The sequence below is a fragment of the Agelaius tricolor genome, unplaced genomic scaffold (genome assembly GCF_023055355.1).
Source record: "Agelaius tricolor isolate 1412-34295 unplaced genomic scaffold, bAgeTri1.0.p SCAF_11, whole genome shotgun sequence".
Classification (NCBI taxonomy): Eukaryota; Metazoa; Chordata; class Aves; order Passeriformes; family Icteridae; genus Agelaius; species Agelaius tricolor.
In genome coordinates this window covers 29,287,776-29,304,589 of record NW_027269271.1, presented here as the reverse complement: position 1 = coordinate 29,304,589, position 16,814 = coordinate 29,287,776, and the positions used below count along the sequence as shown (strand labels likewise).

Sequence of the window (16,814 nt, the reverse complement as noted above, 5' to 3'; positions counted from 1 at the left end):
CATTTACCAAAAAACTCCTCATGCTACAGCAAGGTTTGATCCCTGCATGAGCCACTCATTTCTGAGTTGAGCTTGATGATCCTTCCCAACTCAGAATAATCTGTGATTTTATTTCCTCTGTTTTAACTGTTTCTCCTCTTTGCCACGCCATGGACAATTGTTGCTCACCCCAGAGGTTACACAGATGTTAACAGCCACCAGAAGAGGCTGCTCAGATTTCAGTTTCTCCCCAAAAAGATGTGGACATTTCTACCTTCTTCTCCACAGGGACGTTTTCAGCACACAGTGGCAGAGGAGGAGCCACAGCCATGGTGAGATGTGAGGAGCCCATGACCTGCAGCTCAGCTGAGAGCAGAAGAGCTGGAAACAGCCTCCAACCTCTCGTTTTTTGGGGTAGGAATGTACTGAGCAAAGCAAAACCAGGAAAAAAAAGACCAAATTGCCCTTTTCTTGCCCAGACAAAACCAAATCCCAGCACCACATCTCACAGAACAAGAAGCTCTGCTCAGATTTTACAACTCCATAATTTATTACCACATTCGTTCCAGCAGATTTTTATTTTAAATATGAGCTCCCCCCAAAAAAGCCACATTTAGGTTTTCAAAGATTCTTAATTTTCCTTTCTGTGGGGTATTACTGGATTTCCTTGTCCTTGGAGAGTTTTATCTGGGATTACACACGTGTACCAAAACACAGCTGTTCCACTTCTTGGCTCCTTTATTTTTTTCCCAGAGAAAAACCTGCCTCTATCAGGCACCCAATTAGCTGCTCACTATCAAAAGGCTGCTTGGGCCTTTCATCTGCTTGAAAACTGGATTCAAGTGAGAGGGTGTCATGGAAACTGTGGCTGGGGTCATTTCCTGTTGCAGTTTTTCAGTCACCAAAAATAAAATAGCAATAACAATAATAGAAGGGTTTTTTACTGATTAAAAAAAAATAAATTAGTGTTTGTTATCCCAGCTTGCAAAGCAGTAGCTGTGTGAAAAGGAAAATGATCTTATTTTTCATGAGAAATCTTCATCTGACAAAGCAGAAGCTGATTTCAATTCAGTGTTCAACACTCTCTTAAAAAACTGAAGATTGCGTGCAGAACACAAAACTTGCAGCAAATATGCAGTGAAATTAATGAAGAATTTAAAATTAAAAGCCCAGCTCGCAGTACTACCACAGAATGTTTGTTTCTCTAAGTATTTCACTGAGCAAGTGGGATAGAAAATTACAGATAATTATATAGGAGATTCTAGCTAATGAGCTGAGGACAGTGCTGAAAACTAAAACAGAAAAAAGAGGGAAAGTTCATGAACCAGGGAGCTTTCTGGCCTTAAGATAAGTCATAAACAGATGTAATTAAAATTAAAAAAAAAAAAAGAAGAAAACCTCAATCCATTGCCAGATTTTCTTCTATTTTGATGAAAAAAAGAGGCAGAGAAAAAAATATCATAAATTTGCACACTTCTCAGATAATGGATTTCTTAAACACAGAGTTAAGCGAGGGGAAACAGGGAAATATGAATAAATTCCTCTTAGAGAGGAATCCTGGATCTGACTTCTGTGAGCGATCTTTGATGAGAGGAGATTGAGGAATATCCATTTAGAGCACACCTAGGAAGGTCCTCACTTGGTTATACAGAAAACACCCCAAGTTCACTTGGCAAAAAGGCCCTGAGTGCTTCATCTCCAAAAACTTCTTCCAATAATTCAGCTGAAATTGTCCCTCAGCTCAACAACACCAATGCAGAACATCTTGGCTCATCCTGAGACAGAAGTGCTTCCAAGCCCCACAGAAACAGAGCCCAGCCCTCTGCTTTTCACCCCATTCCTGTTCCCTGGCAGCATTTCCCAGCTGAATTCCCTTCCAACCCCTGTGAGGGCACCTGGCTGCAGCCCAGCCCTGGGTTCCACCCTCAGCCACCCCACAACCAACAGCTCTGCCCCTGCAGAAGCTGCAGACGCTCAGCTCAAGGCAGACAGAGCAGCTTTGGCTCTCTCCACACCATGGAATCTCCAGCATGGAAAACCAACAGCAAACACGTGGATGAGATGGAGACAGGCAGCCCGAGGGAAGGAGCACAGGGAGGTTCACTGTGGTATCCATCCCCACACACCTGCCTGGAGCTGCCCAAGCAGCTCCTGGATCTTCCTCACCAGGATGTTCCCTTGGGAACACACACAAACAGCTCTTGCACGCCAGCCTTCCCACCAGGGATGGCTCAGGGTGGACACCAGCAGGAATTTCTCCATGGAAAGGGTGCTCAGCCTCGGCAGGGGCTGCCCAGGGAGATTTGGCTGATCACAGTGGACACCAGCAGGAATTTCTCCATGGAAAGGGTGCTCAGGCCTCAGCAGGGACTGCCCAGGGAGATTTGGCTGATCACAGTGGACACCAGCAGGAGTTTCTCCATGGAAAGGGTGCTCAGCTTTGGCAGGGGCTGCCCAGGGAGATTTGACTGATCACAGTGGACACCAGCAGGAATTTCTCCATGGAAAGGGTGCTCAGCTTTGGCAGGGGCTGCCCAGGGAGGTCTGGAGTCCCCATTCCTGGAGGTGGCACTCAGTGCCCCGGGCTGGGGACAAAGTGGGGGACACAGCTTGGACTCCACAGTCTTGGAGGGCTTTTCCAACCTTAACAATTCTGGGATCTGACCAAACTAGAAACCCCACTCCAATCACATCGAGCTAATTTCTAACTTAATTAAATACCTGCATTTTCTTGTGTATGTTCCCCCATCTCCACCGTTTGGGGTTTTTTTGTTAATAATCTTCTCTCACCTCACCTTTACTCAGCAATTTCCAAACTGGAATAGATTTCCCCAAGTTTTTGCAGGAGCTGAAACTCTCTCTGCTTGTGACCCCACAAAGCACCACGTGAATTAGCAACAATAGACAATCAGGATCTTTTTCTTTATCAGACAATCCAGGAATTTTTTTTTGCTGAAGTTTCCCTCTTTTTGTTAATGGAAAGTTAAATATATATCCACTAAATTCTTGTTCTAATGAAGATTATTGCCAGGCCAAGCTGCACGCATCCATGACCTTGCAGCCTTATTTTTTGAGTATGAAAGGTAAGGTTAGAAAAAGCTTTTCTAAGAGCCACAGACAGGAAACAAAACCTAGCTGAGAGATTAAACAGAAGATGAAAGACAACATCAAATCTCAGTTGACAAAAATAATAAATAACAAAAATTTTAAATAAATCAAACGCTGTTGTGGTACGTGGCCATTAGAGACAAGCCTGAGAAATAAAGGGAGTGAGAAAAGGTGTCCCAGTGTCCCCAGGTGTGGGGACACAGCCCGGGAAGGTCATTGGGAATGCAAAGCCCTCCCCCCCTGCCATCCTGCTCCCCATTATTCTCCACTCAAGCTGAAAGCCACAAGGGCTTTTCCTCGGCCCCGCCGTGTCAGGCAGACTTGGGAAGCTCGGCAGGAATTGCTGAGGGATCCAGGAAGGCACAAAAGGCTCCTGCCACAAAGGGCCCTTTCATCTGGGCCGTGTGGCCATTAAACACGTCCTGCTAATGTGCATGCGCTTTATAAAGTGATTATAAAGTGAGGGCTCAGTCACTAACTCAGCTGCACAATGAGATTTTTAAGTCTGTCACTGGAAAACTGGGATTTGAAATGAGGAGGTGGGAATGCTGCACAGCCCCTCGGAGTAACACTCAGGGCCTGGTAGCCCAGCTGAACATGGATTTTGTATGTTTTAAGGCTTTCATTTCTTTGTTTGGTGACACCCAGGCACCTCACACTGCTCAGGAAAGCATGGAAAAGAGGATTCAAGCCCTGACAGTGCCCCTGCACCAAACACGATGCTCTGAGGACACCGGAATTGCTGCTCTGGCAGGCTGGTAACAGAAAGTTAATAAATAAATAAAGAATAGAAATAATAGATCAGATCTTGCTGCTACACCATGGATCAGGATGAACTGGTGAGCTGCCACCCCTGCTCTTACCCACACCAAAGCAGTGCACAGCCACTTCATCCTCTTTCTCCATCTTTTGCCTCCCTTTCCTTTTCCCACAGGGGCTCAGCATCTCCTGAGATTCTGAAGTAACTAAGATAGGTACAGACCCCTGACAGACACTGTTATCTTCTGTCCACCAAAAGGAAAAAAATGTTTCTAAAAAAGTAATTAAAAAAAAAATTTCTCTTTTTTCTTTCTACATCATCAAAGCAAAGGCAGAAGTTGAGAATCCTCCTCAGCATGGGTGTGCCTGTGGGCCAGCTTTGCATTCTGGCCAGTGCAAACCACAGCCTTGCTATGGCAAGGTTTCCATATTTTAAATATATTTTTAGACTCAGGGCCCGATGCTGACACTGGCTCTAACTTCATTTCTGAGGCAGGATCCCAAAAAGAATCCCAAACAGGCTGTGAATCTCTCTTCAGGATTAAAATTAAATGTCCTCTCCCAGGGGCAGCAGCAGCAGCCGAACTCCAGTGCAGCTCCTCAGGGGACAAGGAGGAAGAGCCGGCGGTGGCAGAACTGCTGGGGTTGGTCACACACACCAACATCAGGTGTGTGCTCCACCCACGCCCATCCCTGCAGGAACACAGAGTCCCAGAATGGTTTGGCTTGGAAGGGCCTTCAATCCCACCCCTTCCCTTCCCATCCCATCCCACCCCATCCCATCCCACCCCACCCTGCCATGGCAGGGACACCTTCCCCTGCCCAGGGTGTCCAGCCTGGCCTTGGGCACTGCCAGGGATCCAGGGGCAGCCCCAGCTGCTCTGGGCACTGTGCCAGGGCCTCACAAGGAACAATTCCCTCCAAACATCCCAGCTAAACCTGCTCTCTCTCAGCTTCCAGCCATCCCTCCTTCTATCCCTCCATGCCCACATCAAAAGCCCTCACAGGTATCTTCCAGCAAGCACAAAATTCCAGGGGATCTGGTGGCATCCTGTTATTTATTCCCTATTGGAATAATGATAATAATGTATATAAAAAGGTATATAATACAGAATAAATGTAATAATGTATATACAAATAACGTATATACAAATATATTAAAATTATATATAATTTATATACATAATGTATATAATATAATAATGTATATACAAATGATATATAGAAATTCTATTCATCGCTTATATACACAATAATGTATATACAAATAATAATGTATATATGAATAATATATTACAATTTAATATATCATTTATATACATAATATATATACAAATAATAATTTATATACGTATAATATATAGAAACATTATATACATATATATACATATACATATATATACATATACATATACATACATATACATACATATACATATATATACATATACATGCATATGCATATACATATATATACACATATATATACACATACATATACATGCATATACATATATATACACATATATATACACATATACATACATATACACATACATATACACACACATATATATATATAAAATAATGTATATAAAAAGAACATTGTTGGAGAGGTCCCTGCCACACCAGAGCTGCCACCAGGCCACCTCAGCTGTGCAGAGTGAGGCCAAGTGCCATGGGCAGGGAAGCGGCACTGGGAAGCAGGGGACAGGGAATGGCAAACAGGAATGGCAGAAATGGCAGCAAACAAGCAAAGCAGAGGCCAGGGAACGGGGAGTGACAGGGGAGGGCAGCAGAAACCCAGCCCTGCTGCTCCTGGCCCTGCAGTGCAGTTTGATGCACAAACTCCACAGAAGCCCCTGTGCTCACCAAGGAGCCACAGTTTGGGATGCAAGGCCCTGGACAAGAAGGGCAGTTTTTGTACCAAAGTTGCAGGAAGATGAGGGTCAATAAAACCAGGGAAGAGCCTGGAATGAAAGGGCAGTTTCTGTACCACAGTTGCAGGAAGATGTGGGTCAATAAAACCAGGGAAGAGCCTGGAATGAAAGGGCAGTTTCTGTACCAAAGTTGCAGGAAGATGTGGGTCAATAAAACCAGGGAAGAGCCTGGAATGAAAGGGCAGTTTCTGTACCAAAGTTGCAGGAAGATGAGGGTCAATAAAACCAGGGAAGAGCCTGGAATGAGCCTGACCTACACCGTGTGCACCTGCAGTGTACATCAAGAACATTCCAAAGAATTCCAAATGAACACCTTCCCTCAGTAAATATTTGAATCACTGTTGTCCCTTTCCCTGCTTCTTTTTCCTCCTCTTCACCCTGACTTTTCAGGCTCTGAGGCCACCAGACAACACACACCCCAGGCAGGTCTGAGGTTTCCAAGGAGCCCTCCCAGAGCAACTCTGCATTCATTTCATCCCCACCCCACATCTTCCCTTCCCAAAATAGCTGCTGCACCTTTGCTCCTCCAGGAGAAATCCACCATTCCAAGCACTGAACACCATGGTGATGATGGATGTTGGGTTGCATTTATTTTTGGAGGCTGAGGTTCTATTCTTGGAAAGGTAGGAAAAAGCAGCATTTCAAAGTCTGAGGTTGCAATTACCAGAATATACTTTTTTTTAAAAAAAATTTATTTCTAGACTTTCAGCCAACCACTTGCTGAATAAATACATAAATAATGAAGGGGGAGGCAAAATTCTATTTCTGTGACATCACAGTGAATCGATATTTTAAAATTCATGAGATTGAATTTCACACCAAATAAAAATAAACAACTGGTCATTTCTATTTCTATTAAACAAGTTATCTCCTATCATGGCTGTGTTGGGGTTGCTTTAATTTTGGCTTTGCAGGCAGTGGTTTTAATGGAAATACAGCATCACCAGTATGTCAGTATTTAAAATTTCAGAAACCAAACACAACTTTTGGAATAAAATCCTGTGTTCCCAGTGGTGAACTCAGCACAGCAGAGGTTCCTCTCTGCCAAGAACAGCTGCATCATCAGTGAGCTGAATTTAACAACTTCAAGACCATCAAGCACATCCATCAAAGCAGCTACTGAAATGGTCTAGGGATTGTAAAATATAACAGCAGCAGAATTCAAAAGGAAGAGCCAGAATAGGATCCTTTATAATTATAGCTTCCTTTCAGTCAAAAATAAAAAATTAAAGAGAAGATTTCTTGTTTTCCCCAACTGCACTAATGAGAAGCTTGGCTACTTAGTGCCACTAGGTTTGGGTTTGCAACCTCCACCTTGGTGAAGCTCATCTGAAGCTAAAACCTCTCAGAAGTTCACAATTTCCATCCTCCTCCTGCAATGTATGTAAATATCATCTCTCTTCCATTTTTAAAATCAAAACCTCCTTCAAGGAAGACACAGGAGACTGTGTAGCCAGGAATAAGAATTTCTAATTTTAATCACAGAGATCAAAGACTGAAATGCACAGTTTAAAGCCAGCAGCCTGACCACAGCTGCCTACTGTGACAAACAAGCATCCTCAGTGCTCATTCCTGCCTGCTCCAGAAAGTGCAGTTTTCCCTCTGAAATGCTGTGTGCAGCTGAACTCCACCAAAACAGAGCAAGGGAAGAAATCCCACAGCACACCTGGCACTCCTGGCCAGCCACTGGCAAAAGGAATCAAAGACAATTCTGAAATTCATATTCCAGACAATTCCTTGGGCAAACAATGTGCCCAAGGAAGTCTAACTACCTACAGCTGTGGCTTATTTAAATTAAATATCCTTTCATTGTTAAAACTGCTAAGTGTATTAACCTCAAATTAAAAACATGCCTATTTTTATCCTTCTGTGCCTTCCACACCACACAAAAATCCTGTCTCCAAAATGTTGGTTTGGCCCCTCTGGAACACACCTGTCCATGAGGGCTTGACCAGACTGTTGTCAACTGGAAATAGAGAATAGAGAAAAAAAATGGCCTTTTTTAAAAAAATTTTTTGCAGCTTCAGCTTGCAGTAACGAAATACAAACTGCAATTTAGGATCCACAGTGGAAGTGGCTTTCCCTCCTCCTTTCACACTCCTTGCAATGGGAGATGCTGCTTCTTCCCTATTCTCCCATTAGTCTTTATCAACAGCCAGAAATCCCACATGATTTCTGATGATATTGGAGAAAAGAGGAAAACCAACCTGTTCATTGACTGACCACGAACAAGGCAACAAAAACAACCTGATGTGATCTCCTTCTGTGCCCACCTCCCACCAGCAGCTGCCCCTGGGCTGGTTTGCAATGGACAGGCAACCACCAAAAGCAAAATTTACTTTTTGGAGAATTCACTTCTGCCCCCACAAAATGCACAATTCCACAGCCACCCCAAGGTGGGGTATTGTTCATTGAAGGGTATTCCCAAAAAGCTCCCCTGCACATCCAACACCTCAGCAGCCCAAAAAGCCTCACACCACTCATTTTTCTCTTGCAGTACAGGTTAACCATGACCACAATCCCAGTTCCCAGGTTTGTTTTGGGAAGCATCAGGAGCTGAGCCATCATCCCAACTGGAGCAATAACACCTGACACTAATGACAGTTACTTCTGTTGAAGCTGTGAGCAGTCACAAAATTTTATTATCATTCTTTTCTAGCATTCTAATGAAATCCTTTCTTCTATTCTTTTAGTATAGCTTTAATGTATCATTTTCTTTTAATGTAATATATATCATAAAATAATAAATCAACCTTCTAAAACATAAGAGTCTAAATTCTCTCTCTTCCTTCGTCCTAGAACCCCTGCAAACACCTCCCTAGGGTTTGTCTGGTGTGAGTCCTGAGGTGAGACACAGCCCAAAGGGAAATGGTTCTAATTCTTCCTTTGCTGCAAGGGAGAGAAGCAGGGCCAGGGAGGTCACTGGGAGCCCTCAGCCCTTTGCTGTGGTACCCCCACATCACCTCTGCCAAGCTGAACTTATCTCCTCATGCACTTTGGTGTGAAATCCCCCAAAAACAGCACCAAAAACAATCCCACCTGGGTGAACACACCAAAAATTCAGCTTAAGGCGTTCCAGCTCCTAGAAACTTTTATGGCAACCTCCAGATGTGTCTGTTTTGAAGGGTTTCTTTTCCCCTGGCCTCACTCCCACCTGTGACAAGCCAAAGTACAGCCAGAAATTCCTACAGCATCGCAGGGATATGTGCAAAAGAAGGTCAAAGCTGGACAGGGAGCACTGGCTAGACAGTTCTGCAGACATGCTGAAGGGAAAATTACAGTTTTTTATCCAAAAGGTGGAAGGGAGTTCATATCAGACAGCCCAAGTTGTGCAAATCTCTGAGCTCAGAGGCCAACAGCTCCACAAAAAGCTGTTTTCATCAGCTGCTCCTGGCTGGGAAGCTGCTGAAGGGAGATGGAGCAGTTTGCTTTTACTAATTCTTGTAATTGTGCAAATATACTTGTGCAAAGTCTCTTGGGAGGCTCTCCATGGAGGCAGTTGATAAAGTGACTCCATTAACACTTTTCCTGGGATTGGAAATGAGCGCTCCTGATTTGTGGCACCAGGATTGTTTCAAAAGTCAGCTCAGATTCTCACTGCTAAAGCAGACACATAATTTCATCCAGATTTCTGCACAGGGTAAGAACACACAGAGCACAAGATTCAAGGAATAACTTGGCTTATGTTTTATATCAGAAAAGGAAAATTTCCACAACAGACATTGCATAAGCAGCAGTGTTTTTATGCTGTTTTCCATGGAAAAGAGAACACAAGGATATGTATCCTTTCAGATTTCACTAACACTGCATGGTATTGAACAACAACAAGCTACAGGAAAATGATGATTGAGGAGTGCAGGCTCTCCATATTTTTACACTTTATTCTGCATTAAACCTACAATACAAGAGCTATTAATCAAAACCTCAGCAAAATTTTTGACGTACAAAACAAAGATTGATGCATCAGGAAAGTCACTAAAATTGCAATTATTAAGTTATATTATTCATCTACAGAAAAAAAAATTAGAAAGAAAAAAAAAATTAGTATTTTCCTATTCAGATGCATCAAAATAAATCATTTCTGGGCCATGATCCAACCCTTATCCAGGAAGTGTTGCCATTTCCAGGCTCACAGAGACCTCAGGTACCCCAAGCTCAGGTACCCCAGCTATGGAGCACCCCAACAATATGGAAATAAAATTTGGGGCAATTCCTTAGAGCTGGGCACTTCCACACAGGAGAGCAATGAATGACAAGGCTCTGAGCATTTCTTGGCCAATTCCTCCCCAAAAACCAACAAACAAATCCATTTACTCTTAATTCTCCCTTTTAATATACAGATATAAAAGAAAAACTGGAAAACACACGCACAAGAAAACTTTTTTTTTTCCCAACTCAAACACATTTTGCCTCTCTGAAAGAAGAAAATTTCTCTACGTTTTTTACAACAAAAATTAGGCTTTTTTCTCCCCAGTGCCTGCCCAGGCTATGACAGCAGAGCAGCTTCTCAGGCACCAACCACTCCAAAAACCAAGAGTGCATTTCCCTGCGCGCCTTCCTCGTGTTATCAGCCCTGGCACAGCTGAGCTCCCCAATCACCTCCCGGGAGATCTGAATTCCTGCTGTCCCCGGGATGCTCGGGCACTGCTCATTATCTGCCAGCCCACCTTGCTGCTCCACAGCCCAACTTTTATCTGGCCGGGCCAGCTGCATTCCCGGTGTTTGAAGTGGAATGTCAGCCCCGGCTGATGCCACAGCGCTAAGGATGCCCCGACCCTTTGAAGAGGCGGCTCAAAGCCTGATTAAAAATTCAGATTTGCTCTGCCCTTCCACCAGGACCCTCTCGCTGGCTTTTGGAAATGGTTCATGGCAGGAAAAAAAAGGAATATGTGTGGAAAAGGATAAAAAACTTGGGCTGCCAGAGAGGCTCGGATAAAGCTGCTGTAGCTGGACTCAAACTAAGGCATAATCATGGAAAACAGATGAGGTTTTCCTCCACTGGTTTCTGCTCTGTAATAATTGCTACAGCACACACTACTGCCAAATAATATTTAAATAACCCAAAAAGGTACAATCAAACACTTAACAGCCTTCCTTACTTATGGGGTTTTTTTTTGGTATTTCAGCTTCACAAGATGAAAATAATAGGAAAAAAAAAACAGCAGTTTTTTGTGCTGAGGGTGCACAAGGTCCAGGTTTCAGAGCTGGAGGACGTGGGGTTTTACACCACTTGCTGTGCAAGTGCCTCACGCTCACCACAGATTTATTTATAAAGACCCATCAAAAGAAGTGGAGAAATGTGTGAAACCCCTGATTTCAGAGATGGAGGACCACGGTTCTGGTATTTATACTGGTCTGCAGGACAGCTCAAAATGGGATTTATCTCTTCTAAGTAGTAAATCCAATAGCCAGAAGACAATCCCATTAGAAAAAATAAATAGTGCTGCATTCTGTCAACACTCATTTTAAAAAGGACTGAAAAAAATGGACAGTTCTGGTGACTCCAACTCTTTGCCATTACCCCAAAATCCTCAAAGAATGTGGATTTTTCAGCCCATATAAACCCTTGGACATGTCTCTGTCTCCGTGTTGTGCTTGTCTGAGCACAATCTGTTCCTCTTGAAAAACATATGGCCAGACAAGCTATTAGGGAGAGAAATAAATAAATAATACGCTTGCCAATCAACCAGGAGAAGCCTGTACTAAGCTGTTATTTTACACATCACTGCATCACCTGATGTATTAATATATTATTGTTTGCACAGTATTAATACTAAAAATAAACAGGGAAAAAAGTGACCAGCAAACTGCTTTTTTTAAAATTTTTTTTTCAGATTCAAAATGCATTTTTTTAATTCCAGACCCCAAGATCAGTAGCAGACAATGAGAAAGGGCTGTGCTTCCTTCTCAGAGTAGGAGCTAAGGATTAAGATGGCAGAGCTGCCTTCACAAATATCCGAGGCCCTCTGGGCCTACAACTTTTGTTACTGTCTGGCTGGAAACATCAACATGCATTTTGAGAGTTATAGAGGCATTTAATGCTTTTCATCTTCAAAGCATTTCTTACTCCTTTCAACTCTGGCTGCAAGTATTATATCCCTGTTTTGGAGATGGAAACGTTACCTTGACCCACAATACCAAAAAATATTCCTCACCTCACCCAGAGCAGATTTAGAGGGTTAAACCTCGCCAAAACCAAACCAATCGCTCACAAAAGTTCTGATTTATTCTTTACCTGCCCTCACCTCCCAACTAAAGAATTTCAGTTGTTTCAACCAACAACCTACCCCTGTAATTTCAGCCAGGCCAGAGAAGCTGGGATCAGACAAGCCAGGTAACAGCAATGGTGAAACTCCACCCGCAGACCAGGTCATGCCACAACCACCAATTCAGTTACAATTTTAGTAAGAAAAGGCTCTTAACTTTTAATTAGTGCTGAGTGCCAGCTCTGCCCAGGAGAATACATTACAGGACCGTCACACAAGTAGTCATTGACCGAGCTGCAGCCCTTGGCAGGCCATGCCATGGGACACTGAGAGTTTGCTGAGGAATGACAAGAACACAGAGCTGGGAGTGCCCACAGCCTCCCAAGGATGCAGCCTGCTGCCAGCAGTGCTCCCTGGAATGGCAGGGATGCTGCCAACGTGCTCTGGCTGCCCAGAAACAAAGGAACACTCACAGGTGACTGTGGTACAGCACAACCCACAGCCCTTCTCCAGCGCCCCCCGTCCTGCAGGAGGGAGAGGAAGGGAAGAGACTGTGGTGAGGATGTTTCTGCTTGATTTGGGAAATGACTTTGGGCAGAAACATAAACAGATCACCTCTGCTGCTCAGGGCAAAAACCCCTGTAAAAATGTGTATGTACACAGCACTCACACCCCAGCACGGGAAAGGGAGGACACAGAATATTAAGACACAGCAACATCATTAACTGGGGGTTTGGCAGAACTGCCAAACAGAGGGGGAACAATAATTAATCAGAGCAACAGAGAAAAATCAGACAACTGATGAACTTTCAATATTTAACCACTCGTGGAGAAAGAACAGAGAGGCAGACACCCAGGAACCCACACACACTGCAGAGCCCAGCACGTGTTCTCACTAAGGGCATCCCTGGCACGGTACAAACACGTATATTCTAATTGGAAATTTAAATAAGAAACTCTTAAGCTGCTGTTCAACACATCCAGCAAATGATGCAACTCACGAGTTGTCACCTACACTACATGATCCTCAGCTGCTCTAGGCAGTACCATTCAAGGAATAAATTTATAAATGAAACCAGAGCACTTGCATGGGCGAGGAAACAAAGCACTCCCCAAAGGTGACAGTCAGGCACTGCCCTCATGCAAGGCTCTGGAAATAGAAAGCAGTGGTGTGAGTGCCAAAAATCAATTGTCACACTGGTGTGCCACCAGAACCCTCTCTCACCCTCAGTCTGCCTGTAGCTTCAAGCTCTCTTCCAGCTGTACCCCACTCCTCTCAACAATGCCAAATGATGTGATTTTATGAGGAGCAGTCAGTCCTCACTGCTGCTGGAGCCATGAAGCACAGGTACAAGGAGAAGGTGCCACAGGAAGGAGACACCGGACAGAGAAGGAGCTGGTTCACAGCACCGCCAGCGCTCCCGCAGAAATCTGATTTATTTCATATCCCACAGCTTCCATTACTCCCTGCCCCTCCTCACAGGCATTTAAGGCTCACAAATTCCATCCTTCTCCTCTTACCTCTTCCACCTGCTCCTCTGGTGTCCGCTCTGGAGTCTCCACCTCATCTCATCCTGCCTTCCTGCACTTACGGAGGCTCTGTCCAGACCTTCCTCCTCTCCCAGACTCAAAACACACCCAACCAACCTCTCACCTTGGCTCTACTGAAGCATTCCCACCTGCTCCCGCACTCATTGGATGCTTCCTGCCCACCTCCAGCTCAGACCCTTCCTGCAAAGCCCCCTGGTGACACCACCACCTCCTGCCTGAGAGCAGGATGTGCAGATGTGGGAGCCACAGCAGGCAAGGGCCAGAGCGTGGGGAGAGCACGCAAGGGAAGCACTGGATCCTGCCACTTCCTCCTCTCTGGCTTGTGAAGCAAATAAAACTAACGGCTGGATGTCAACCCTTCCTCCCTCCACCACAGCTTCCCCTCACCAGTCCTGATTTGGGGCCTGCCACCCCCTAAACCAGGACAACACCCTTGGATTTGTATCCACTTAAAGCAGGGAAGTGTTCTCACTCTCCTGCCAAAGCCCCACACCTTTCTTTTCTGTTTTTTCTGCAAACACGACCTGTCTGCATCATCCCAACATCCCCACTGTGGCACCTGGCCCCAGGTGCTCACCACCACTCACCAACAGCCCTGAACACGCAGAAATAATGGGGAATTCTGTGCCAGCTACACCCATCCCTGCCTGAGCAGGCTTTGGAAATTTCAGCCCTAAAACCAAGTGAGAAGCATTGGCAGCAGTGACACATGTCATAACATTTTTTATTCTACTGTAGGAGGTCAGCAAAAAAAGCTTCTAAAATCAGGGGAGGTTTGTTCCCACCGGTTTTTAATCTTAAACAGCTGTAACAATGTTCCAGGGGGGAGCAAAGGACAGGCTGGGCATTAGCGTGATGAGAGTTGAGACAGTCAAAATACGAAGCATATAAAAATAGAGCTGAGTATGAAAAGGGTTTCAGTTTAACTACCAGTTCCACCACATTAAATTACTTCAGGGCCTTAAATATCCAATTAATAGTAAACAGAATTTTAACATTATTTGCATCTCCGTGCACTGGCATCCAGATTGTTCTCGAGCTTGGATCATCGGTACAATTCTTGGAAAGAAAACCTGGCTCATCCTATGGTTAATGCTTGTAACAATGTATATTTCTGTGAGCTGCTTTTTCAAATACAACACGCGTTGAGGTGATCGTATTATAATGTTTTTTAACGCCAGAAACGGATTTAGCAATGCAATTATACTGCCTTAATTTGCATTAACAGAGACTCCACCAAAGCAAAGGATTATGCTTCTATCTTTTGAGGGGAAATACACACATGCGTATGCATGGCAGAAGGGGGAAAAAAAAAAGGACTTCCTTGAATTCAGTACATCAATAATGTACCTTGTTAAGTGAAGTCATTTAAATCCGCGTCTTCTCAGCATCAAGGACAAGAGACAGCTCAGTGTTTGCCCGGACAAAACGAGCCCTAGGAGGCCGCCCAGCACAATGATGGTCCAGAGGTGAGAGAATGCAGCCAGTTTAGAGAAGATAAAAGGCCATTTGGGTAGAGACCCCCGCTGATCCTATGAAAGTGTCTCCTTTTCAATCTGGGAGGCTTTTAAAACTGCATTTGCTACTGACCATACCTTCCCCTGAAAGCCGCCCGGGATCCGATTTCACTTTTCCCCCCTCCAGAGAGGGTCGGCAGCCGCCGGCTGTACCGCAGGTACCAGCGCTCCCTGCAAGTCCCACCGGCCTCCAGCAGAGCACCCGCAAACAGCACACAACTCCGGCCAGGAGAGCAGCCTTCCCCCGAATGCAGCATCCCAACAAACTCCTCCGGCCGCACTCTGGGGCCGGCAGCCATCGCTGCCCCGACCGCCCCGCAGCTCCTGCCCGCGGGATGCTCGGCCGGGACCGGCTCGGCCCCGAGCCCCCCGCCCGGAGCTGCCCCGGGGCACGGCGGGCTCAGCCCCGAGCCCGGGCTCGGGCCCCTCCGCGGCTGCGGGAGGCGGTTTTGGCTGCTCCTATTGTGTAAATCGCAAATAAAACAAGAAACTGCCCGTGCCCCGCCGCTACGGCCGCGCTCGCCTTCGGGCGGGAGGCACTGCGGGGGAAGCGGGACCGGAGAGAACCGGGAATGAGGGAGCGGGGCCGGGGAGAGCCGGGGCTGGGGAGAACCGGGGCTGAGGGGAACGGGGACGGGGCGAGCCGGGACTGAGGGGAACGGGGACGGGGAGAGCCGGGGCTGGGGAGAACCGGGGCTGAGGGGAACGGGGACGGGGCTGAGGGGAGCGGGGACGGGGAAAGCCGGGGCTGAGCGGAGCTGGGGCTGAGGGGAACGGGGCTGAGAGAGCGGGGCCGGGGAGAGCCGGAGCTGAGGGGACCGGGGCCAGAGAAGCCGGGCAGCCCGCGCAGGGGGGAGGGAAAGTTTGAGAAGAAGAAAAGAACCGATGGAAGAAAGAAAGAAAGGAATGGAGAGAGAAAGGGCAAGGCAGGAATCGGGAAGAGCGTGCGGAGGAGGGAGGGAGGGAAGGAAGGAAGGAGGGAAAACCAGGCGAGGCGCGGGCCGGGCCGGGCCGTACCTGCATGGTGACGACCCTCAGCTCCTCGGTGGCGAGTTTCCTCATCTGGCTGGCCAGGACTTGCGCCTCGTCCAGGATGGAGAACTCCGCCTCGGCGGCGCCCAGCGCGCACAGCAGCGCCAGGCACAGGAGGCCGAGCGGCCCCCGGTCCCCCCGGGCAGGGGCAGCGGCGGCGGAGCGGGGCTGCAGCCGCCCGCCGCCCCGCGCCATGCTGGGGGAGCGCCGCGGGCAGCGCCGGCCGCGGGCAGCGCCTGCCCCGCTCAGGGGCCGCCCGCCATGCAGGGGACGGCGGCGGGCGCTGCCCCGCGCCCGGCTCCGCGCTCACGGCGCTCGGCGGGGCCCGCGCTCCGCGGCCCCGGCGCTGGAGAGAGACGGAGAGACGCAAACTGCGGCGCGGAGGAGGAGCGGGAGCGGCGGGGCCGAGCGGAGGCGCCGCGGGCAGGGGGAGGCGTCTGGGGCCGCCGCGCTGCGGGCGGGGGCCGGGCCGGGCCCCCCGCGCCAGCCCCGCCCCGGAGGCCGCCGTGCCCCCGGACCGGGCGGGGGACACGGAGCGGGGCGGCTTCCATCGGCCGGCAGCGCCTTCCGAACGGGCACCGCTCTGCCTCCTCGGATTTTTAAAAAATCTTTTAAAACTCTTTTAAAACTTTTTTTTTCCTTCCCCTTTTATTGTATTTATTTTGTTTTATCAGTGTGCGACGTCTCCTTTCGCAACCCCGAGGACGAAGCCATCCGTCCCC

The 16,814-nt window shown here is 47.0% G+C and overlaps 1 protein-coding gene across 1 annotated transcript in view; it reads right to left on the bottom strand.

The window, feature by feature from the left end:
* CACHD1 (cache domain containing 1) overlaps positions 1 to 16,392 on the bottom strand; it is a 91,981-nt gene extending 75,589 nt beyond the window's left edge. The window contains exon 1 of the mRNA XM_071436920.1: positions 16,078 to 16,392. Coding sequence (XP_071293021.1) covers positions 16,078 to 16,287 — 210 coding nt within the window. The 5' untranslated portion in view covers positions 16,288 to 16,392. The remainder of the gene's footprint in view (positions 1 to 16,077) is intronic.
* Positions 16,393 to 16,814: the final 422 nt, after the last annotated feature.